The 24196-nt window shown below is 45.0% G+C and overlaps 2 protein-coding genes across 4 annotated transcripts in view; one reads left to right on the forward strand and one right to left on the reverse strand.

The window, feature by feature from the left end:
* Positions 1 to 904: 904 nt before the first annotated feature.
* Positions 905 to 5110, forward strand: LOC105936008 (B9 protein domain 1). Of its 2 annotated transcripts, XM_012876645.3 has the most exons (7): positions 906 to 1112; positions 1246 to 1314; positions 1434 to 1542; positions 2655 to 2751; positions 2875 to 2937; positions 4012 to 4079; positions 4250 to 5110. In XM_012876645.3, the coding sequence occupies exons 1-7, from the start codon at positions 1047 to 1049 to the stop codon at positions 4384 to 4386; spliced, it is 609 nt and encodes a 202-aa protein (XP_012732099.2). In that variant the 5' UTR covers positions 906 to 1046; the 3' UTR covers positions 4387 to 5110. The 2 variants fall into 2 exon arrangements, with proteins under 2 accessions (XP_035988057.1, XP_012732099.2); XM_036132164.1 differs by lacking the exon at positions 1246 to 1314 and having other exon boundaries at positions 905 to 1112.
* A 1266-nt stretch (positions 5111 to 6376) lies between these two features.
* epn2 (epsin 2) overlaps positions 6377 to 24196 on the reverse strand; it is a 29878-nt gene continuing 12058 nt past the window's right edge. The window contains exons 2-10 of one of the 2 annotated variants that reach the window (XM_036132163.1): positions 23308 to 24016; positions 21364 to 21515; positions 15958 to 16070; positions 15656 to 15760; positions 15363 to 15477; positions 14336 to 14485; positions 13840 to 13932; positions 11861 to 12088; positions 6377 to 10009 (exon numbers count right to left, since the gene is read on the reverse strand). In XM_036132163.1, coding sequence (XP_035988056.1) covers positions 9684 to 10009; positions 11861 to 12088; positions 13840 to 13932; positions 14336 to 14485; positions 15363 to 15477; positions 15656 to 15760; positions 15958 to 16070; positions 21364 to 21515; positions 23308 to 23735 — 1710 coding nt within the window. In that variant the 5' untranslated portion in view covers positions 23736 to 24016 and the 3' untranslated portion in view covers positions 6377 to 9683. The remainder of the gene's footprint in view (positions 10010 to 11860; positions 12089 to 13839; positions 13933 to 14335; positions 14486 to 15362; positions 15478 to 15655; positions 15761 to 15957; positions 16071 to 21363; positions 21516 to 23307; positions 24017 to 24196) is intronic. The other variant, XM_012876659.3, reaches the window with a different exon arrangement.

Below are 24196 nucleotides of genomic sequence, written 5' to 3' on the forward strand. Positions count from 1 at the left end.
AGCTTCGGGAGGAACTGTATGTAAGATGAAACATGAGCTGTGCTGCTCCAATTGGCTTCATTGGCCGTGTCGGGGAAAGTCTCAGAGCAAGGCATGCAATATTGAAGCTTTTGGGATTTTCTCTCTCCAATTCGGCTCAAGCTAATGTAATTGTCCTTTTAATGCTTTGAATAAGTTCTATGCTGTGTCCTGTGGTATAGAATTGATTTATTAATACGCACTGATTTTTGCATTTTATGCAGACAACATGCTCAAGGGCAATTTAGGATAGAAGCCATGTAGAGCAAGTGACAACAATAAAATAACATAGGCCTATGACGTTTTAAATATGGGACAGCGTGACGAGACGTCAAGGCAGTCAATAAACAAGTATGGGGGAAAAACAGTTGGATTGTTTAAATATAAATCATCCTCATAGATTTGCAAGGATGTATGCCTATACTTCCTGAACTGCGCATAAATTATTCAGGGAGCTGAACTTTCAAAGCCTAAATGGCAAGGATATCTACCCAAGCAGAGATGCCCTTAAATGGCACTGGATCAGAAAGTGTAGGCAACATCGGGCATAACAATCAAAGTGTTGCAGCAATTAGGTAAATTAACAAAATGCTTTCATTCCAAAAAAAGAAAAAAAAAAGACAAAAAAAGAAGCCTTGTACAAATTGGCGTATTTCCGCTATAGCACTAATTTCCTCACGTTTTAACTGCCGCATTGCACAACCTTTTTTTTTCCTTCTGTCAGTGATTTATGCCGTAAACATTAGTCTTGAAGCTAAAACACACAGTCCCCTAGGCAACCGCTGTAGTTATCGCTGGATTCATTTCCGGGACAGTGCCGCCCTCTTGCGGACACTTTGAGTATTTACCCACAAATCCTTGCGCTCCCGTTCAGTTTGATCCAACTTACTGGCCGTTGGGAGAGACAAGCGTTGCCTTAGCAACGAGCTCGGAAGAGTTAGGGCTACTGGCGATCAGCAGGTTTCATTTAAGCATTAATTGAAAGGCAAATAAAATAAAATTGAATAATTAAAAAGAACAGATTCACGATGGAAACATCGAGCAATCCGTCTGTGTTTCTTCTGACGGTGAACGGACAGATCGAAGGAGCGAACGTAAGTGGCCGTTCTATTGCTTTAGCTTAGCAGCTAGCATTAGCATTAGCAGCACCAGTGCAACCAGGCGCCGACGTGTCGTTTCATTTCTCTTTCTATGTTTTTTTCTGGATCATTTCGCATTTCATTCCAGTTTCCAGACTATGACAGTTTGTATTGCAAATATTGCTACGTCTACGGCCATGACTGGGCTCCCACCACAGTGAGTAGTCATTAGGGTGTTCTCATCATCTGATATCATCAGTGTTGCTCTGTAGAAAGATTAGCAATGCAACTCTATGCAGCATGCGTCAACAAATGGTGTGTGTGTTTTGTCTTTAGGGTTTGGAGGAAGGCATCACACAGATAACCTCAAAGAGCACCCAGTCTCACAGGCTAATATGGAACTTTCCTTTGGAGATAACATTCAAGAGCACAAATCCTTCTGGATGTAAGCTTTTCACACTTTGCCCTGTGTTTTGAGTTCTAGTGATTTTTGACATCCTCCTCATTTCTGCTCTATATGCACAAGTATCAGGGCATTAAGAGGGAAAATGCAGCCTTCTCACTGAATCAAAAGTGCCAGTAAACTCAAAGGCTGGAGTGAAAACCACATAGTTACATAGACTGTGTAAAAAAAAAAAAAAAAAAAAAAAAAAATCTGATTATTTTTATGTCATTTAAAATGTAAATTTTAAATGACATAACATTAAATTGTGATTTATTTTTTATCAGAATTGTATTATTTCATTCAAAGTCATAAGTTAATATACATTTCTTGAGGATTTCATTGTATTACCTTTTAACCTGTGTGCCTTGTGTCATATGGGAATTCTGGCTCAATCCTCCTCCTCCCACAACCTGTGTAACCAAGTCAGGTTTTGTAGCTTGGCTCCGCCCACAAATTTTCTTTGGCCATCCTGCACTTGTAACTTGAAAACATGGACTCCAGGAATCTTAAGCCAGTTTTTAACTCATCTGGCAGCAGTTTCTGGTAGGAAGAGCCATCTACACCCAAGCTTCAACTTCCTTGAGATGTTGCTTCACTATTCCCACATAAAGTTCTTTCTAAATGATGACCTCTATTTTGTGAAGTGCACCTGTCCCTCTTGCAACAAAAACCCTACAAACATGATACCGACACCCTCCCCATTTCCTATTTCGGATTGTGTTTCCCAGGATTCCAGGCTTTCTTCCATTTCCTTTCAATCTAAAGATGATCATAATGTCCAAACTTCAGTTTTACTTTTATCTGACCACACGACATGTCTCTAAACGTTATGCTGTATGCCCTCCAAGCCATTTGAAAATTGCAATCTGCTTTTGAATCACTGGCTTCTTCCTCGCTGAGTGGGCTTTCGGGCCCATATCTGCACAGCGCTCTTTAAGGGATAATTACTCACCAGCTTCGGCCAGCTCCTTCATTAGGTCTTTCGCTGTTGTTCTGGGCTTGATTCGCACCAAAACACGTTCATCACCGGGAGGCTAAACCCGTCTGCAAAAGTCTCGCTGATGGGAACGTACCTGCTGCTACCGAGGTGTAACTCTCTGTGAATTCCCCAGGGCCTCAGCTTGTGGTGAGCGTGTACGGGCCCGATGTGTTTGGCAACGACGTCGTGCGGGGTTACGGCGCAACGCACATCCCCTTCACGCCTGGACAGTGAGTACAGCGTCCGTTCATCCGAGCTGCTCTCGCATCAAGCATGTCAACGTCCCTGATTTGTTTCAGCTTAGAACATCTCTAATTAAAAAAAATAAAAATAACCCTTTTCCCTTTCCTCAGACACACGAGAACCATCCCCATGTTTGTTCCCGAGCCCACCTGGAGACTTCAGAAGTTCACAGGGTGGGTGGAACACAAGGCTGTGCGTAACAGTGAAGGAAACGTTAAGTCGTTCATGGCTTTCTACAGTTTTTCCAAATATTCTAGATGGAGGGGATTACTTATTATATCCAGCCCGCTCTTCTCTGATGCCCCAAAATGAAACCCAGTGCAACCAGTGACCCTAAATACGTTGCCTAATTAGCAAATCGTCTACCCGTGTGTATGAATCCAGGTGTTTTGTTTGAAGGCCTCAGATGTTTAAGAGACCAACAGGGGACAAACGGCATCAAGAAGACAGAGGAAGGCTGGCCAAGTAAAGCATTAGTCACCGAAGCAGCTAACTCTGGAGGAGCTGCAGAGAACCACAGCTTAGGTGGCAGCATCTGCTTACTGGGCAACTATTAGTTATACACTCCCCAGATTGGGTCTTTTTTTTTTTTTGGGGTGGTTGTACACACAGTTAAGGAGACACGAAAAACATGTGAGAGATTGTGCTGTGGGACCGAAATTGAACCTTTGGGCCTAAAAGTTCTGTATGAAGAAAAAGTAACCCTGCACACGCCGTCCTCGTTCCCGTCACCAAGGACAGGGAACACGGCCGGAGTTAATAAGTAAATACTGCGTTACAGTGGGGCCAAAGATTTCCTAGAACTTTCAAGGGGGGGCGAGAGGAGCACCTTGAACCGAGGCAATGACCCTAAACATCCAGTCAGAGCTACAGTGGAACTGCTTAGATCAAACGACATTCATGACTGCAAAGTCCAAAGGTAGATAATAAATGCAAACACATAGACCCGCTAGGCTTTGCAGGGTCTCGGGGCAAGCTTACAGGAGTGTCAATCATTTTGCTGTGGTTCTTTATATTGTGCAGTCAAAGGTTCTGGAAACAAATGCATCTAAAGACTTCAGTTTATGGCTCTCTAATGATAAAGTGGAAAAGGTTCAGAGGAATTTAGCAGGACACTGTATGGAACCGTTAAGGGCCGCGGCTGTTATATTTGTGTCTTCAGATCTCCAAATAGGGATGTTTTAAAAAAAATGGCTCTGATATTTGATATTTTTCATTGTAGTTTGACACATTTTTCTCCCACTCAGCTGGTTGTTGGGACGGCGACCCGAGTACACCGACCCGAAAGTGGTGGCACAGGGGGAAGGCCGAGAAGGTCCGTCATCTCCTCTTATTTTACCAAATGGCTGCTTAGTAGTTGCACTTTAGTTCAATAGTAACCATTGCAGTAATGTAAACAAGCGTCCATTTATTCCTCTACAACAAGCTTCCCGTGATCAAATGACCCAAAATGACATTTCCTTCCAACGTCATTTTCTGTTTCAGTGACGAGGGTTCGATCCCAAGGCTTTGTTACCGTCTCCTTTCACATAATGACCAAAGACATGAAGAAGATGGGCTACGACACGGGACCGTCGAGCCCGTCCGCCGTCCAGTCAGAGGCGCAGTCGTACGTGAAATGACGTGAAATGCTAACCCCGGGCTCGCCACGTTGTCATTTCTCATCACCACGGAGCTCCCAGTATCAGGAGAGAACGTACGTCTGTTTGGTTCTCAGACAATCAGCCCAACTTGTGGCCTTTAGAGCGAAATCTGTGAAGGCCTCCGACTCTGCCGGCGTTGCATTCTTCGCCCCATCCTACGCCGCAGGAGGCCGAGACTGTGAAAGGGTGGAGCTGTCGCCGTGTTGGCTCCAGAGAAGTGTGGAGAAAGGTTCCTGATGTCAAGGCAACATGCAGGACATTTTAATTGGCAGCAGAGTGGTAGTTGTACTTTCACACGTGTGGCGAGGTTTGTAGGCACCCCTGGTGTCAGTGTGTTGAAAATGTGCCGCACAAATCCATCTTTTATTGCAGCAACATGATCTCTGCTGAAAATGTCACCAGTACATTTATTCACTGGGTAAATATATATAAACATGGTGCAAGGTCTAAAAAAACGTCTCTAAATTTAGTCATCCAAGTCTTATTTTTTTTTTACCATTTAAAGCAGAAAATTAATTTAAATGTTCGTTTTTTTGTGGAATGCTTTGCCTACATTCATCCGATGTTAAATACTGATGAATTTGGGTGTCTAGTTGTGAGGTTCTGTTATTTACTAATGGTTACTAACTAATGACTAATGGTTGTCTCACCATGATAACATCTTGTCATGTTTAATAAATTACAATATTTTTTGTAAAGTTCATTTATTTCATTAAATCAATTCACTACGTTAAACAACTTTATGCAGACTGATGTTTAAAAGCCTTTATTTCTAAATTAGAATATTACATCAGGCCAATTAAAAAGCAGCATTTTCCATGCAGAAATGGGGGCTTACTGAAAAGTATATTTGATTATATTTTCGAAAGGTACTTTTAGTCTGACAAACAGGCCTCCAAGAAATGCATATTCTAATTTATTGAACACATTAAATCAGATGTGAATAGCCCCTAAATATTTTTTTTTTTTTTTTTACAAATTATGTGTGACTTTTTTACACCCCTTTGCCAACAGGGCAGTACTTTATTATCTGCTAGAACATCGTTATCTCGCTGGAAGGCCCGGACATCACAACCCCTTCCAGTTTTCTGGAAGAGACCACCAGATTTTTATAAAAATTATCAAATAGTTGGAAGTCGTGAACGGCGAGGTTCCCAGAGTCTTTGGAAGAGAAACAAGCCCACAGCATCACAGATCCTCCACCATACCCAACAGTGGGCATCTCCACCTGCTCATCTTTCTTAAATCAGGTCATTTTGCTGAAAAGTTGAATCATATCTGATCAAACAACAGTTCCAGCCGAGTTAGGCTAACTTTACATTTGTTTGTTTTTTTTGTTTTTTAATGACCCTTTTTGTCCTGCTCAGTGTAGTGGCACAATAAACTAAGTCCTCGTCCAGCCTAGAGGCTAATAGTTGTTAGCCTCTGTAGCATATTTATACCTCAGGTAGATAGAATAATTCATTACAAGTTCAGAGAAACTGATCAATAAAAAAAAAAGGTAAATAGAAATAAAAACACTAGTTCCAATCATGGGATTTTGAAAAAAAAAAAAGAAAAAACCTGCTTTAGCGCCGCTCCACCAAATGAATAAATGTACTCATAAGAGTACACTTATGGCATTTGGCTTGTCCATCTGGGCAGGTGCAAATTTTGCACTGTTGCACTGTTATAATCTTGGCCAGATTATAACAGTGCAAGAAAAGAGGAAATTATTTTCAGGCCTTCCACATCTGTCTCAGAGGAGCCAAAAACAGAGTCTGCATCAGTGTGAGCAGTGACACATCTGGTGTAATCCAGGCACTGTGGTCTCGTGGTTTCAGATACTGTCCATATAACTGCACCTTTTAAAAAAAAACAACTAAATAAACCTAAATGCTGGTGGTGTTTGGGGCACGCTACGACCCGGTTCCCTCCGATCTACTTTTCGAACATGAAAAACCGAGAGAAGAAAGGAGAGCTCCAGAGCTGAAGTGAAATACATTTTTATTCTTGAACCGATGCAGCTACAGTTGTCCTCATCCGACAGGGTGCGGCCAGCTGCGTTCGCTTGTTTTAGAGGCCGTTAAAATACCACAACAACTTTGTTCCTACAAAAACCCATTACACAGAATAATAAGGTATACAGAAAAACAGTATGTTACAATAGTACAAATGATAAATTATATTATACAGTTATAATGCCAACGGGTTGAGCACGAATCCAATTAAAAAAAAAAAAAACAACAACGCAGGCTGCTCCCAGTACTAAGAAAAGAGTAACTAGTCAGACATGGAAAGAGAATAAAAAGGAGTCAGTTTATGCATATAAAGACAAGACAGCCCATGAAGTCAGTTAGTCCTCTGGAAACAAAACAATTGCCAATTCATTACATGACGTGGGGCCTTCACTGAACCACAGCGAGGAAATCTGCTGCCAAAGATGGAGGCCACCTGCACACTGGGAGTGTTCGATGTGTTCAATCAATCAGGCGACGCCTTCCGCCTCCTCGTTTTCGCCGCACGCCTTTAGAGACTTTCTACAACTCCAGGAGAACAGGATCTGCTTATTAGCATTTCCTTCCTGCTTTTCCACTTCTTACTCTCTCTCACTGCTCTTGCATAATGTTTTGTAGAGATTAAACAGGTTTTTGCTGGTTTGCAAGTGAAGTTTCGCGTCCATTCATTCAAGAGTCCAAGAAAAAGAAACAAAATAAAGAACCTTTGTCGCCATCTCAAGCGTTTCCCGTCAGATGCACACGTGGAGCAGCTCCTCCTTTTTAGCCTGAGAGAAACGGGAGGTCCGCGTTCAGTGGAAACATCCGAAGTCCTGCGGCGAAGCCAGCACAGCACATCATACCTCAAGGAGGCGACAACCCACCACAAGCTGACACCAGTAACCGAAAAACGAAACAAAAATTACATCTGAAGACTTTAAGGGGATAGTTTGAACGTTTGGGAAGAGGGGTCTCCAGTGATGGGTCCCTAAGCGGTGGTGGAAAGATGCAAAAGGCCGCAGTCGTGTTCTAGAGCGGCGGCGAAATCCTCAGAGCGGCGGAACAACAGCTAATCAAATGAAACCCTCATTTTGTGGGGTGGGGGGGGGGGTCGTCTAATTTGTGCAGCGGCACTGAAGATGTGCTGTTTGGGGGAAATTATCACAGCAGATGAGCAGTAACTTCAGCTCGGACCCACGGTGGTCGTTTGCTGGAGAAAATGCCAGAACGGTTAAAATAGCGCCGCATCTTATTAAACGCTGCATTTGAATGACTAAAATGGGTTATAATGGGGGCGGGTTCCATTTGACTAAGCTGTTGGGATTCCTTCCTTTTTCAATCACTGATTAGAAATCTGCCTCCTACATGTGAAAGACGCTGTTGCCAATAATAACTGCGCAAAACATCACATCCATTAAAAAAAAAAAAAAACTATCCCTTTAAGAAAAAAAATGCTGGAGAGCCTACAAAAACCTCTGCATCTTATTTTAAGCCATAATTCATCAACCCACCTTTCTTAACCAGCAGAAGAGACAGGGATGCTCAACTTGCTTTCCTGCAAATCTAACAACAAATCAGCCAAAAGTAACACTTTAATAAACACTTGCCCAAGTTATAGATTAGCGCAGCGTTAGGAAACCGTTTCATCACAGAGCTTCTTCAGCTTTGAGAAACATCAACAGCTGTGTTTTTTTTTTTTTTTGCACATATCCTCAAAAAAAATCTCAGTCGCTATGACTTCGGTAACAGCTGTGCTTCTAAGAGAAGAGAGTAACGTAACGTAACCTACCCATAGGGTGCACAAAAAAAAAGAACAAGAACCGTAGAAAAATTAATGGAGAAAGTACAGAATCAAGGTAATTCTGTACTTAATAAAAAAAAAGACAACAGAACGGACTACTGATTGTTTGCTGTGGGATTCCCCTGCGTGTGTAAGAGAGCAACGGTTGATGTTCTGAGAGAGAGAATCCTGTTGGACCTACAGGATATCCTCCCGACGCTGAGCCCTCTTTGCCACAAACCAACTTAAGGCGAATGAGCTACCTGGACCGCCCCTTGCTTTGGGGTCCAAACTCCAACCACAGGTGTAAAAATAAAAAACTAAACTGCCCGGTAAAGCACACTAGGCAGCTAAATGCACACTCGCTCCCTCTTCCCTTTGACCCTAGAAACTTCAAAAGAAAACGAAATTCCACGACGCGCGGCTGCATCCGACTTGTTTGATCCAGGAACAACACTGACATCATCTCTTCTAAAAAAACGCTGAGCGGGGCGGAGACGCGGTAGAAAACGCTCGACCGTTGGTATCCCAGTGGAGAGAGCGCGCCTGCCTATCAGCACATACATAAAATACTGTCTTTGTTTTTTTTCCACCTCTCTGCAGCCTTTTGGGACTGAAGTTTGTGACTTCTCATAGCCAAAGTTCATGTGGAAGGATAAAAACAGGTCCAAGGTGAAGGTGAAGGGGTCTGGGACTGAGCAGTAGTACCGAGAGAGCCGAGGCAGTGTACGGGTGCGCCGCGTCATTTGATTAAATCAGACCTCCCCCTGTGAGCTAAGGTGTAACGGTGAGTCCAACAGTCGCTGAGAGAAAGACAAAAAAAACCCCCGAAAAGAAACAAAAGCAAAAATTGTGCAAAATTCCTGCTTTGTAATTCACGCCACGTACGCGCAGGGAGTAGAAACATCTCATGGTTAATCCAGCGAGGCGGGAGTAAAACGCGCCGGAACAATACACAGTGTAAAAAAAAAAAAAAAAAAAAGCACTGAGACGTGCACTCGCTCACGCAGACGCGCTACAGCTGATAGGGCTTATAAAATATTAGTTCTAGAGAAGAGATCGGATCGGTGCGTTAGTACGGGGCCGACTGTCGTGTACACCCCCCCCCCCCCCCCACCACAGCAGAGGAGAGGAGCGCTTCGAGGAATGAGGCGGCGGCTAAATAAGAGGAAGAATGGGGCGGAGGGGCCGGTCCCGCCCCGGCATAAAATCTGAAGTCTGTCTCCGGGTGCAACATCTTTGTGGTCACCAGCATCGTGTTCGGATCAGACCGGGACTCACAAGAGTAGGCAGCTTGTAGCTGAGGAGGAGGAGGAGGAAGAGGAGGAAGAGGAGGGCAGAGAGGAGTCAGGAAGCGGGATGATTTAGTAGGGCACCCGGCTGGGAGTGGCTTATAGATGGATACATGGGATAACATATCTCCTCGTTCATGTTGAAGCTTCTTAAGGAGCAAGTGAAGGAGGAGGCGTAGGTAGCCCCCCCCCCCCCCCCCCCCCCCCACCACCTCCGGAGTTATCCGTTCACAAGAGGAAGGGGTTGGTGGTTCCGGCGGGTTGTGCCCCGGCCTGAGGGGGCATGCTCATCAGTGGCTGAGGCAGCGACATGGAGGGCGGGATCCCCGCGCCCACGCCGCCGCCTCCCACGCCGGGCATCCCGTGGCCCATGGGGGCCATGCCCGGCAGGGGGACCATGGCGGCGGGCTGCGCGGGCAAAGAGGACAGGGGCATGGGGTCCACGATGCTGCCGAAGCCAGAGGGCATCGGGCTGACGCGCATCTGGTTGAGGGTGGGAGGGACCGGCTGGCTCATCTGGAACGGGTTGGCGGTGGGGGCCGGAGCGGCGGCACCTGGGTCAGGAAAACAGATCGTCAGCAGGGCAGAACATGTTTTTACTCTTTTCTTTTTAACTGTACGAGTCAAGCCAAAGCAGTGTTGACTGTGAGCCGCTTTGCTGAAAACACAGTTTTTAATTAACCGACTGCTTCCATTTGCCCCAGTAAATATAACAGAGTGCCTTGGAAAAGTAATGACGCCCGAGATGCCCGAGCTCTGATTGGAGGAAGAATTTGGGAGGGTTAGGGTAAGTTATGAGTAACTTCATCACAGCATAAATACAGCTGTTGCATGAAGCCCAGCCTGACCCACTGTGAAACATAGTGGTGGCTGCATCTTGCTGTTTTTCCCCCAGCATGAACAAGCTGGTCAGAGTTGACGGGAAGAAGGATGGAGCTAAACGCAGGGCGGTTTCGGCTAAACCTCTGGAGGCAGTGAAGACTTGGCAGGGCGGCGTCTTCCAGCAGCACGACTGCCTGTACAGCCAGAGCTACAAGAGAATATTTATATCAAAGTATTACATAAAGTGTTGGGAATGGCCTAGTCAAAGTCCATCCCTAAATCTATTTCAGTAACCATGACAACAATGGTTGCCGTTCAGTCGACTGTTTCCATTTCTGCTTTAAGGTCATGTGCTACTTTGTGTTGATTTATTACCTGAAACAGCAATAAAATACATTGTTTTGTTTAATATGAAAAAAAACCTTCAGTGAATATGAATACTTTTCCAAGGCATCGCATGTTTACATCTGAACATACTAAATACAACAATTTTCAGACCATAAGGTGCGCCGGATTATAAGGCGCACTAAATATTCTTCCTAAGTGTGTAAAATCACTCCGCTCTTCACGTACACAGCTCTCTATCCGTCTCTGTCGGGAGGATAGTAGTTAATTCAATCTAACTTTTATATTGAACTAACTTACTAGGTTTATTGTTGCTAGCGCGTACTCTGGGCTGCCTAAAGGCTCCCACATACTCTGTGTAATGTGCGCATACTGTGAGCTTGGTGGACTCCACGCTGACTCTCTGCTTATGTTTTACCTTCATAGTTGACCGTATTGTTGCCTACATTTCTTGTGGCAAATTCCTACAATTCCCAGACTTTCTTCCAGTGGGACGAAGCAGCAGAACTGATGGTAAAATGTGTGATTAGCTAGCTGAACACCTAGAGCCGTTTCTTTTCCAGCAGACTCCCACCTGTCAGTGAGAACAGAGGGACTGGGATGCCTCGCGTCCTGGAGACCGCCTGCTTGGAGCAGCTCAGTGTATTAAGCTCAGTGTCACATATAAACCAGTTTGATGTAAACAAGTAGCTGTAAACGCACAGTCTGTGCAGACTCCACCTTGAATACGCGTGGTCCTCCACGGAGTGAACTAGTATGTGGGGGTCTTTACATGAACGCACTTCTAGGTTCAACATTACAGTCAGGCAGTCTTGTAGACAGCTCAGGGGTCCGATCAGGTAGTGACACAGTGTACCGTAATGCTCCTAATATCCTTTGAGCAGAGCGGCTTTGTTGTTTACCAAAGTAGTACTTACACATTTTAACAGATTTTTGAGCACATTGTACTACATAAAATCTGTCAGTAAGCACAACAGTTATCATATATAAGGCGCACCATCAATTTTGGAGAAAATTTTAGGATTTTAAGTGCGCCTTATAGTCAGAAAACACGGTATTTAGTTTTCTCTCATGTGTTTTGATGGAGCAGAGATATTCAGACACAAATGCAGTTAAGGAGCTTTAGGATGGACTCAGCATCATCATAAACAAAAGACTGCATTTAACCTTTTAGAGTTAATACAACGGCTACTTGCTAATAGTACCTGTTGGAGGTGGAGAACAGCTGTGGCTTTTACCTGTAGCAGCCAGGAACGGGTTAACGACCGGTGCCGGCTGAGCTGGTTTGGTCACGAGAGAGTCCAGGTTGACCAGGGCGGCGTTGGGTCCCAGGAAGGACTCTGGAGTCTTTCTAGTTGGGTTTGTAGAGATCAGAGTAGAGGGGGGCAGCGGGTCAAACAGGTCCAGGCTGCCGCTACTAGCCAGACTGACTTGCGAGGGGAGAGAGGATGTTATGCCCCCCTCGACTGAAACGGACAAATGAAGAAGGAGGTTTAGTTCACTGATAAGAGTTTTCTACTGAGTGACAAAACAAAAAAAAACATTGCAAACCTAAGCAATTTCATCGTTTTAACCTAAAAGCTTTTACCCCCAATGCCCGGTAGACACTGTGCGAATTTCGGCTGTCGGCGAAAAATCGGGGAGAAGTTTTCAGTCGTGGATCTTAATTTGCTCAGTGAGGCAGGTTAAAGGACGGCCGCTGTTAGCGTCTTGTGACCAAAGATAACCTGCGATCAATGTCTGACAGATATTTAGAAAGAATATCTCCCAGCGTGACAGCTACTAAGGCCTGCGTCTACCAATCAGAGCCGTCACGGCCGCCTGCGAGAGGATCCACGGCTTCCGAACGGCGCGGCTACTATAATAAAAAAAAGAATGAACCGGTTTTGTTTTTGTGAATCAATTCCTGCCAGAGATCACCTGCCCCGTTTTCTCCGATCAGACAAATATGTCGGATTGTGCGCCGGTCACAAACCAGTGAAAGTTTCCAATATTGGACTGAACTGGACTTTTTTTATTTTTAAATAAAAACTCTTTTGGTTGCGGTTTTGTTTCGGACGGATTCGGGGTCGAAGGGTAGAGCACGCGGCTGAACAGCTGATTTTGGTTGTTTACAAATGTAGCTGGATGGCAGCTGCTGATGAAGTTGCTCATTGTCGCCATGTCATGTTTTGCCGTTTACTACTAAATTGCTTACAGCGTCCACCTGACGTCGTACCAAAGATCATTAAATCTACGTCGCAGTGTGTCATGGATTAGTCTTATAAGATTGCTAAAAATCGCACAGTGTAAGAAGGCCATTGGTGTAAACTATACTTATTTACTCCCTGGTCTACAGGAACGCTCTAGAAGTGTCTCCGTCTGCACTTAGGAACTTCTACTCACATTCTCCTAAAAATAAAATCAAAACCCGACGCCATGTAAAAGGTGATGCTACTATGAGAGGGGTATCAGAGGCAGACAGGCTGGCTGTTTGTCAGGCGGCGGCGGCGGTGGTGACCTTCATTAATGCATTAACACAGCCTTAACATGCCTGCAAACACAAGGAAATGTCAAAGACAAAAACGGTGGGGGAACGCTACTGAGAACATCAGACAGATGTCGCCTGTTAGCTGCTAATGAACTCTGATGTTTCAGTCAGGACTGAAGAACTTCATCATGTTTTATTCTCTTCAGATCCTTCTTTCCTTGTGATTCACTGCTGTGTGGAGCTAGAGCTCAGAACCAGCCCCCAGAGTCCCCTCACACCTTTACAACAATAGAAAATACACTTAGATGTGCCAAAGATGGCAATGGAAACCCCATCAGTGCCTGGATTAGGGGATCAATTTGGTCCTTTTGACTACAGCAAAAGAAGTTTCAATTTAAAACTAGAACAGAGGATCTGAGAGGGTTTCCATAATTCAGAGGGGCCAATACTGACCATTAAAAAAAACAAAACATTACATCATAGTGATATGGGGAAAAAACAACACACAGATTTGAGCCAGGCAGCTTCTTTCTACAGTGAAATCATTTATTTATTGCCTGGTAAAGTCAATTTTGCACCAAATGCTGCCTTTGCTCAAGCCTGTTGCACATTTAGAGAAAGACGAGACAGCGTGTCTGTGCCCCCCGCAGAGAGGCTACGTCTGCAGAGGGGCATCTTCTGAGACACTGAGGGGAAAAGAAAAACACAGACTCCGTGTCATTAGATGGACAAAGACAGGGTGAGTACCAGTGGGGACAGAGGAGGAAGAGCGCAGGCTGTCAAACTCTGAGAAGTCTTCCTTGGCTGTACCATTGGATGTACTGAACAGGTCAAAGTTACCTGAAAGGAGACAAACCCGTTCACACCAACATGTGTACACACACAAAGACAACAATACACAGAAAGTGTACCAAAATAAATTACAAAACCGCAGAAACAAAAACAGACAAATGGAGACATTACAAGTACAAATGTTTGTGGAGACCTGGATATAGTAAAATGAAGCAATATGATAACCGGCAGCATGCAGATGGATGTAATCCTGCTTAAATGTGTACTCTTCGTGCCCTACTCGGTCCGTCAGAGGCTCCCCTTCAGCACAGAGAGCAGAAACAGCACCGACTCCCTACTTCTCATTCACAGATGGCGGATGAACCGAGCACTGAGACTAAAAGCTCCTTTGTGATCATTAGCTGAATGAAGCGGTTGCACTTCAAGAGCGGAGAGAGCCAAATAAGTTCACCTGTGTTGGAGGTCTTGGGGCGGCCGGTTCCGGAACCCCAGGGGTCCGACGCAGGACCGGAGTTGGCCCAGGGGTCGCCACCCTTCACGGCAGGCATAGACGACGGAGCCGCCCACGGGTCCGCTGGCACCGACGGCTTAGGGACCGAGCCTGGGAGGAGAGCAGAGCCAATCAACGCCCTGGAATAAGACAAAACCCCTGCAAGCTTTCCGAAGCATAAACGGATAGAAAACCCATCAACAACTACAAACTCAGTTCTGTATTACCGCAACTGAAGCAGCAGAACCGACTTGTTTTGATCTGACTGCTTGCCGTTTCATATTTTACAATCCACTTTTTCATTCCACGTCACAATTACGTGCCACTTTGCTCTGGTCCGTCACGTAAACTCCTCGCGAAATAGTTTGTGGGTGCAGTGAGACAAAAATGTTGAAACTGCTCGCAAAGCCTTGCAAAACTTCTTGCACGGTATAATTCAGCTCCCGTCGCTTTTGGTGCCAGAACATGAGCTGAAATGACCGTATGTCCAGATGATGCACCCCCCCCCCCCTTTAACCTCGCTTGGTTCTGCCTAACAAGGCTGTTTGTCATGAAGCGTTTACAGCGAAGCGACAAGCGCGACCAGGCGGGAGAAGCCAGCGTCGGCCATTAGGGAGAGCTTAATGGAGGAGGGGGGGAGCGGTTTTCCTGCCAACAGTGGGAGCCCTGCACCCTGTTGCTTGACTGAAACCAGTGTTACACTTTTATCTCCCCGAGAAGCCCTTCCCTGCATCACAAACGCCCTGCACTCCCTTTCTTCACAATATCTTCCTCTAACTCCCGGAGCGGTAATGTTGCCGAGCCGGCCGAGCGGCATTCCTATCAGACAAAGAGTCACAGTCCAGCGAGCTGCAGGTGGAGAGCAGCGATGCCTTTCGCACACACTCAGACACACACACACACACTGCAGCTCCACTCTATGCCTCTTCAGAATGACAGTAAGTATGTGGACCTTTACCAGTAAGGCTCCACAACCGTACGCGCTTACCGTACGGTTGCCACGGATCTGCTGATGCAGCTGCAGCTCCAGCTCCCATGCCCCAGGGGTCAGCCTTGGCACCTGGCTCGGGGACGTCCATTAGATCCATCAGAGACGACTGGGGCTACAAAGGCAGAAGAACAGTTTAGGAGGCAGACCTGCAGGCGTAGGAGTAACGCAGATCCTAAGGAACAAGAGGTGGGACCCCGCTGGACAAGCACGGCTCGGTTCAATCTTTTCAAAGAAGCTCTGTGTGAGATGCGCACTCGGGCAGAATGATGAGATTTCGGGTGCGGTCTTACCTCCTTCTTCTTCTTGGGCAGTTTTGCCGAGCCTGGACCTTCTTTCTTACTCTCCTCCAAGGCCATCTGTAGTCTCAGGTCGTCGCCTCGGCGGAGGCGCTCCTCCTAACCACACACACACAAACGGCCCTGAATTAGCAGCCACCTCGCTGTTTATACCAAAGACATGTCACGTCATGTGCATCACTATCTACTTGTTTTAACCCCTGGATCTTTTAGACACCAGAGCCAAGATGCGGAAACACAATAGGGGCGCAACGGGCGCTTGTTGGAGCACGCATCTGAGACGAGGCGCTGGATACCTGCTCTGCAGCTTCTCGGCTCATGGCCAGGGCGAGTTGCAGCTGCAGCTCCTCTTCTCCACTGGTCTGAGGTCGGGCCTGCTCCAGCTCCGAACCCGCATTGGGAGATGTGGCTGGAACACAGAACCGGAGGGCGCTTCAATGTCACAGCCACAGACGGCCGCATATTAAGCATGAAAAGCAAACATTCAACCCATCGATTGTGTAAATATAGCTCCGACAGGTCTAATAATACGCTGGTAACAAACCAAGTAATGCACACTCACTAAGAACATGGATAAGGCCTTAAATCCAGTTATGGCACAGTGAATAATAAAAACTTTGAAGAGGAATCCCCCAATCTGTCAGTATTTAGAAAGAAAATCTGCTCCATAATCGATGCAAATTAATATTAGCAACTTCAGCCCTTTAGTTCAGTCTATAAAAAGCATGTCATGACCGGTAAGGACCAAAAAGATGTTACGGCTGCCATACAAACTGAAGGCTTTGGTTATGGAGGCGTTTCTAAACTTGGATGGCGCCCTTATCCCAAACTACACAGCATCACTTCCCCATAAAGCAGCCACAGCCAGCTGCTCCTAAAATGACCTCAAAGGAATAATCTGAAGAGTTTACCCAGAGTCCCGCTCTGAAACATTCAAAATTGACCAAACTTTTTCACCAGTAGCGGAAACAATGGACGCCGTCGTGTGGCCCGTGGTCGACGCTCACTGAACAAAGCTCCGCTAGTTCTGCTGGAGCTTTCTTCCTGTTAAAAGGGAGCTGTTCCTCTCCACTTTCGCCACATGCTTGCTCAGGATAAAGGGAGTGCTGCAGATTCCCCACAGAAAGCTTGGACGAGCCAATGAAAAACGGGACAAATGTTTTCTGGTCAGACGACAGCAGAACCGCAGTGTTTGGGTAGCGGTGATTTTGGAGAGCTGCACTTAAACCCATAACCGAGATACCAAGAGTAAAGTTCAGCCATTGTTCTTGAGCATCCTCCATGTAGTTGCTGGAATGGAGAAATGGAGAAATCTAAATTCCTGATCAAAGGAAAAGGACGCATCATATCACTTTAGGAATAATTTCTTTATTTCTTTGCATATGTGGATCATCTGGGTTGTTATCAGCATCTCTTTGGACATACATGTCAAAGAGCCCATTAGAAACCTAGTTGCTAAGAATACTTATACTCCCTGCAGTAGCAGTGAACATGCATGTCACTGGTTTTGGCACAATTTGTTTTAAGACAACATTAGGAGTAAAAAAAAAAAAAAAAAGAAACATGCTGTTCAGTGCAGCATTTTGTTTGAGGTGTATAAAAAAACTGAAGGAAAGTGACTGGACACATGCTGGTGACGCTGGTCACATGTCTTCTGTAAGCCTGCGGGACGACAGGTCCAATCAGAGGGCTGGATTAGGACGGGCCATGTGGCAGCCCAAAACAAACCACGCTCAGGACGCACGTGGCAAACGGCAACCCTCCATCTGGCCCGGGGGAAACGCGCGTTACGTCAAGGCCGACACTCGTTAAGGTGGCTTACAGCGCTTACTCCCAGTCTCAGTCCGTTTTCGGCCCGCCGCGGTCAGGCTATTTCTGTGGAAGCCACGGATTTCCAAGTGCGCTTCCTTCAGCTTCGGATCAGCTCTCCCCATCCGTCTGGTTTACCGTTACCAGATGATTGACATCTGCAGATTTTCTGTCATACGACTAGAACAGACCTAAACGTGTGTCAGTCATGTAAGTAGACGGCAGCTCTTCCTGCATGCGTTGCCCTAATTCAGCTCTTACTGCCAACAGAACAGAACGGTGAAAGCCACACACTTTCCCAAACCTCTCCCCATCGCGGCTAGAACTGTTTGTGGTGCGTGGTGCGTGGTGCGTGGGCGCCCCCCCCCCCCCCCCCCCCCCGCCCCTCGGCCCGCTCAGAGTCGAACAACCCCAACAGATATGTTGTGACGGTTTCCCCCTGTGACGAGAGAAAACTTCATACCCGGCGCTCGACACTCCGCACACGTCAGGCTGCTCTCGGCACACGTAGGAAACTGCCGACGTCAGGTCTTTCCGCTATTTTGGAGAAACGAAGGCGTTTCCCTAAATAATGTTGATCAATCTGACCTTCACGCTGAGGTAGTGGAACGACGCCGCCTGCGATGTAAGATTTCGAAAACGGCAAACGCTCGAGGGAACAGCCCCGAATAATACACACGATCAGAAATTAAGTCGACTCGCGATCTTTTGATAAAACTTCCATCAAAGCCTTTGACAACGCTGCTGCCTGGTGACTCACGCAGAGACGCCTCATTCTCTCCGTTTGCTGCTCTGCTGAACAAAAACACTCGATTTCTGATAAATGCCCTAGAGAGGCTTTACTCAATCGACCCGGTGTCCAAAACGCTCCCTTAATCCATCAAAACCCTTCTTGTAATGGCTTAATTTTCATAAATAATATCATCTTATACATAAGGTGATGTGTGATTGGGAGATAATATTTTCTGTTGGATTCAAAAACGTCTCCCCTGAGTTCCTTTAAATCAAGATTAAAAACACATTTGTTTAAGATTGCCTTCAACTGTTCTAGTTAACTGAATCACCACTTTTTTGTTCTTTTTTTCTATCTACATTTTATTCCTACTTGCTTTTATTCTGTTTTATTTTGCTATATTTTAATCATGTAAAGAACTTTGCGTTGTCTTTGTACTGAATTGTGCTATATAAATAAATTTGCCTTGCCCTCACCCTTCTCTTTTGCGTTCTAGTGACTAGGAAAGGAAAAAGCAAGTAGAAGATCCACCAAAATTGCACACATTTAACTATCATTAAATAACATCCCTAGACTTGCTGCTTCAACATATTAACCTCGTTTGATCGTGTTCAGGAAAATAATTGTAATAAGTCAACACCAGAAGCCAGCAGTCGAACCCAAAAGAAAATTTGAAATCGGCACCGGCCAGGAAAGTGAGAATTTTTAATTTTTTTTTAAAAGTCAGATATTTAGCTAAATCCATCTTTCTACCAGCTGATACGCTTCTGTACTAAAGTTTTTGTTTGAACCTCCTCAAATGCTGCATTCTGCCTGATTTCTGTCACTGCCATGCCTCTGCCTCGTCTGTCAACAGGCTGAACATCCCGAGGCAAAAGGACCATGGGTGTTTTTTTTTTGTTTGTGTTTTTTTTGTTTAGCAGATTGAAGCTGCATGTCTACCTTAAATGGTCAGAAACCCCATCAGCACAAAAGGCTGGGACACAACATTTTAAGATGCAATACAAGAAAATAAAAGACACCAAGCAATTATTTCAGAAAACTCAACAATACTCAGGCATTTTTGTCCTGGTGAGCCTTTCACAAAAATCACAATGTTGTTCAAAAGAGACATTTCAGCTCATCATTTTTAAACATTTTCTCTCATGGGATGAACACAGTAAATGGGGGGGAAAAGAAAGAACATGCTGGCGCAACTTGAATGTGTGACACTTAGAACGGGATAATAACGCTGGATGCCAACTAAAACACACCACTGTGGGAATAGACCGTACAAGGAATACTGTTCAAACATAGCCGTGCCTACATGGGGTGGGGGCGGTGGGGGACGAGGCTGAAACTCTGATCGTCATCTATTCCTCCACCGTCCCCCGCCGACTCCAGATTCCCCGAGAACTATGCAGTTCCAGCTATGAATAGGAGAGCGCGTTTCAGCGAAACGGCCCGGCGTCACTCAGGGTAGATTTATGGACTGATAATGGTATACAACGTTTTAAACCAAGAGGAAGAGTCATGAAATCCCATCACACCCGCAGACAGATTGTCTGCTGTGTGTCGGTTTGTGGGAGGCGGCGTCCGACGTGTGCAGGAACTAAAATCCATAAAACAAAGACGAGGGAAAAAAAATAAAAAATATCAAGGATCCATGCTTTATATTAATTAAACTCTAACTCTAAGGTATTTTCCAGAAACGGCATGTCAGAGGCCAGGTTAAAAGCTGCTCTCACAGCTGCATGACCAGTCATTCATTCATTCATTCATTCATTCACTCACACCACGTCTGGACAACAATGCTCGGAAGATTTGACTGCAATCCCAAAAATCCCCCGTCTCCTCCCACAGCGCCGGCCCGGCTGACTCTGATTGGTTCCCTGCTGATGACTCTGCTGCTAGAGGCTTAATCATAACCTTTACAGGACATATTTAGACAAAACAGCAGGGCCTCGAATGCATGAGCCAAGGGCCAATCATGTTAGAAAAAAAAAAAAAAAAAAAAAGGTTAAATAATATTTACATACAAAATACTTCTAAAATAAATATAATTTAAAAAATGTATTCAAAGGGGGACATTTTTAATTAATACACAAATCAATATTTCAAAGTTTTAATTAATTAAAAATGCATTTGCCAATTTGTTAAAATCATATAGAGTAATTTTTTTGTATTAATTTACACATTATAGGTGAGCAAATAGATCCTAACATCTGATTGGTCACCGTGCACAGCGGCTAAACACCATCACTTTGTCCATAACAGTGTTAACCCTGATATTAGATATTAAATTAAATTAATTCATGGCATGCATGAAATAATGAATGCAAAATCCTTAACGGTTGATGCTTAATTATTTAAATATTTACTTAATAAGTTACTTAAAACACGTACTTGTTTTATTTCATTCCCCTTTTGGGATTAACAAAGTCATTTTGAATTGAATGGGTTAGGAACGCATTTTTTTTACATGTATGCATTTTCAGTTTTACTCAAATCATAAAACGTTCTTTGCTAAACAAGTTTGCTACACAAATGTGTCACATCCGATTACATGAGAGATTAAATGAATTGAAAGGCTAAAACAATACAGGTGCCCACAGACCAACTTGAACTGACGGGCATCCTTGTAGACCCAGATCTCCTCTTCCTAAATCGTTGTCCCTTCCCTGCCATGATTTTTCAGCGGATTCCAAGTCCCCAAGGACTGGAACTTATAGAACAATGCGCAGAACATTTTATAAAAGCCGGACCAGACTACCCAGTTCCCCTAAAACGATTGCTATCCATTAACGTTACAACTGTCGCTGTCCCGGGAGAATTGCGAGCTGAAAACGTGAGCAGATTCCTCTGTGGAGTGGATGAAAGATGATTTTGAGGGGTGGGTGGGAATCTCCTTCCTCTTCTGTGTGTGTGTGTGTGTGTGTGTGTGTGTGTGTGTGGGGAGTGGAAAAGAGCTCAGGAATGCAGTCCCGGCGCAGAACGGCCTGGCAGAGATGGAGCAGGGGGAGGGGAGGCCTTCAGAGTAGCGGCAGAAGTTACAGTTACTGACGCGCCGTAACGTCATCTGACTCAATTACTTCTGTTTTTTTTTGTTTTTTTTAAACCATGACGAATGAACTCCGTGTCTCCACGTGACGCAGTCAGGTTTTTACGAGGACATACTTACAGCCGTGGTAGGAGGCAGGAGAGCCCTCTGATCTGCCGTATTCTTCGCTGTAGGATGTGGAGAGGTTGGGTTGGGACGAGCCTCGGCCAAAACCCAGGGAGCTCTCCGTGGTCACCTGGGCCATGCGCTCCTTGGTCTTCAAAGCCTGAGACCTAACATGGCAAAAGATAAGAGATGTTCTTACTGGTTTGACCCCCCGCCAGGGCAGATCTGAGTAGGACTGCTCAAAAGGGAGATACTGTGAGGGTTCCAGGGTTTCAGACCCAACACCTCAGAGCTTTTCTTCCCAATTTAAAAGCATGGATGAAAAAGTTCTTCATTACTGTACAAACAAAACGTGCAAAAACAAAACAAAAATTTCTTTATATATATATATATATATATATATATATATATATATATATATATATATATATATATATATATATATATATATATACACACACACACACACACACACACACACACACACACAGATGGATAAACAGAGCACAGAGGTAGAAAAATAAATGGATGACTGAAACATTAAAGGGAAACTTGAGAGATGGAGGGATGGATAGAAGGATTAATTGATAAATGGAGAGCTGAACAAACGGAGAGCAGGAAGGATGAATTGAGCAACAGAGAGACTAATAGATGACCAGATAAGAGGATGAATGGGCTGACAGCTAAACAAAAACAGACACATGGATGGACGGCAGAAAAGAGTCTGACAGGGGATGGGATGAAGGATGGATTTATGAACAGATGAAAAAGTGCAAAGTTGGAGAAAGGGACGGATTTACAAACGACAGCCCGGACTGATGGCTGGCCAGACAAAGACATGAAAAGATAAATGGACGGACAAAGAGATGGAAAAATAAAAACATAAATAAACACAGGCAGATGGATGAACGGATGGATAAACAGGCCAATGGCTTGATGATGGACAAATGAATCAACAGATCGATGGATACATTTAAACGCGACATATCCTGCTTTTCAGTTCTTCCTTCTGACATTGAAAGCCTTCAGATGTGATGTATACAAAGTGGAACTGCGACGCTTTGGTCTGATTTCCTTGTTAATTTACCCCCACATTCCCCCTTTCTACCCCTGTTCTGAGGTGCGTCTGACAACAACTCGTTTTAGGGCCGTCTCTTTAAATCTAAAGGAGGAACCCCCGGTCCCCATTCGGCCATTTTTGGAGTACGCTGGGGGACGGTTTAGCGACCAACCGATAATTTTTCCACTTGTAGCTTTGGCATCCTTCAGCTTGGACTAAAAAACTCTGACAAAATAAAAATGGCAAAATAGCAAGACTGCTAATTAATGGCTAAAAAAAGAAAATTTAGCTGGATACTTTTAAAGAATCCGATTCTTTTAAAGAATCAAACCGAAAACAATACTGAAAGTAACTTGAACTATTTCCTCTCCAATAAAAGGTCTATCAATCTAGTGTCATTTAACCCACATCTTTGGGGTTTGGTAATCTGTGGATTACACAACATTGTTTTCTGTCACAGAAAACTAACTCAAACAGGTGTAGAACTGCTGAAAGCAGGTTTCATTTACACAGCAGAGAGCTACAGATCACTGAAGAGAAACTGCCTCAGCCAACATCTAGACTACAGAAGCATGCTTTCGTGCACCTGTGATTGTTTTTCACAAAAGAAAACCAGATGGCAGCAGGTTCTTCGATAGAGATACAAGTGTTGAATCCGAGAGGAAAATAAAAGAATTTCTAATTTATTAACATAAATCAGGCATAAATATGCCGCATATGCAAGACATGATTCATTTACAGCCAAACATTGATCCGAGCCAAACCGGGAATAAATGGCCAGTTTACTGATAAATCCTTCACTCTAGTAGAGATGTAACGACTGCATCAGTTTTAAATGTCCAACAAAACCTCAATGCAATAATCTAGATTCTTTCTGATATTTGTCACAGTGTTCTCACCTCTCTCCTTTGAGGCGCTCCTCGTCTTTGAGCAGCACCACCAGCTGCTTGCTCTTCTCCCGGACGTTGATGCCCTGGTCCTTGCCGTCCTTGTCGATGTACTGGAAGTCCTTCAGGGTCTGGATGGTGAAGATGTTCTCCTTGCACTGCAGCGCCACCCTCTCCGAGCCCGTCTTGATCAGGTAGTCGAGCAGCGTGAGGGCCTTGTAGACGTGGCGCCAGTTCTTGCCGTGGTCGTTGAGCCGCTTCCAGATCATGTTCATGATCTCGCTGAAGGCCACCACGTTGTAGGTGAGGTCGGCCACCTCGGACATGAGCGACGACGACGGGCCCCACGGGTCGTTGGACGTGGCCTCCCTCACCTTCTTCTCGGCGTCCGAGTAGTTGTTGACCACGTTTTTCATCTGCCGGCGGATGGTGCTCGGCATGGCGGCGGCGAAGATGGGACAGACGGGGAGAAATGAAGAAAAGGGGCTCTTAAAAAAAAAAAAAAAAAAAAAAAGGAGACGTTTGTCTGGTCCGCCTGGTCCTCGATCACTGCCCAGCAGTGGTTGAGGGGGGATGTCGACGCTTATCCTTTCGTGTCGACTTGTGTGTGCTCAAGAGGTTTCTCCAGGCCAGCGCTGTGTTCCTGAGTCCTCCAGAAGAGCGTCTGTTAAAACCATCTCCACACGCGCGGTGCAGGCAGGAACCAAGACCACGCCATCAACTAAAACAGACACAGACCAGATGAGAGTATGAAGAAGAAGAAAAAAAAAAAAAAGGAGAAGCAAAACAGTATGAACTGAAACGCTTTCTTTAGATCCGTTTCTGGCTAACCACAGATGTGCGGGATAACTGCCGCGACACAGAAGGACGACGGCGTTTTCACGTCGGCTAAATTTACACG

The sequence above is a fragment of the Fundulus heteroclitus genome, unplaced genomic scaffold (assembly GCF_011125445.2).
Source record: "Fundulus heteroclitus isolate FHET01 unplaced genomic scaffold, MU-UCD_Fhet_4.1 scaffold_48, whole genome shotgun sequence".
Lineage (NCBI taxonomy): Eukaryota > Metazoa > Chordata > Actinopteri > Cyprinodontiformes > Fundulidae > Fundulus > Fundulus heteroclitus.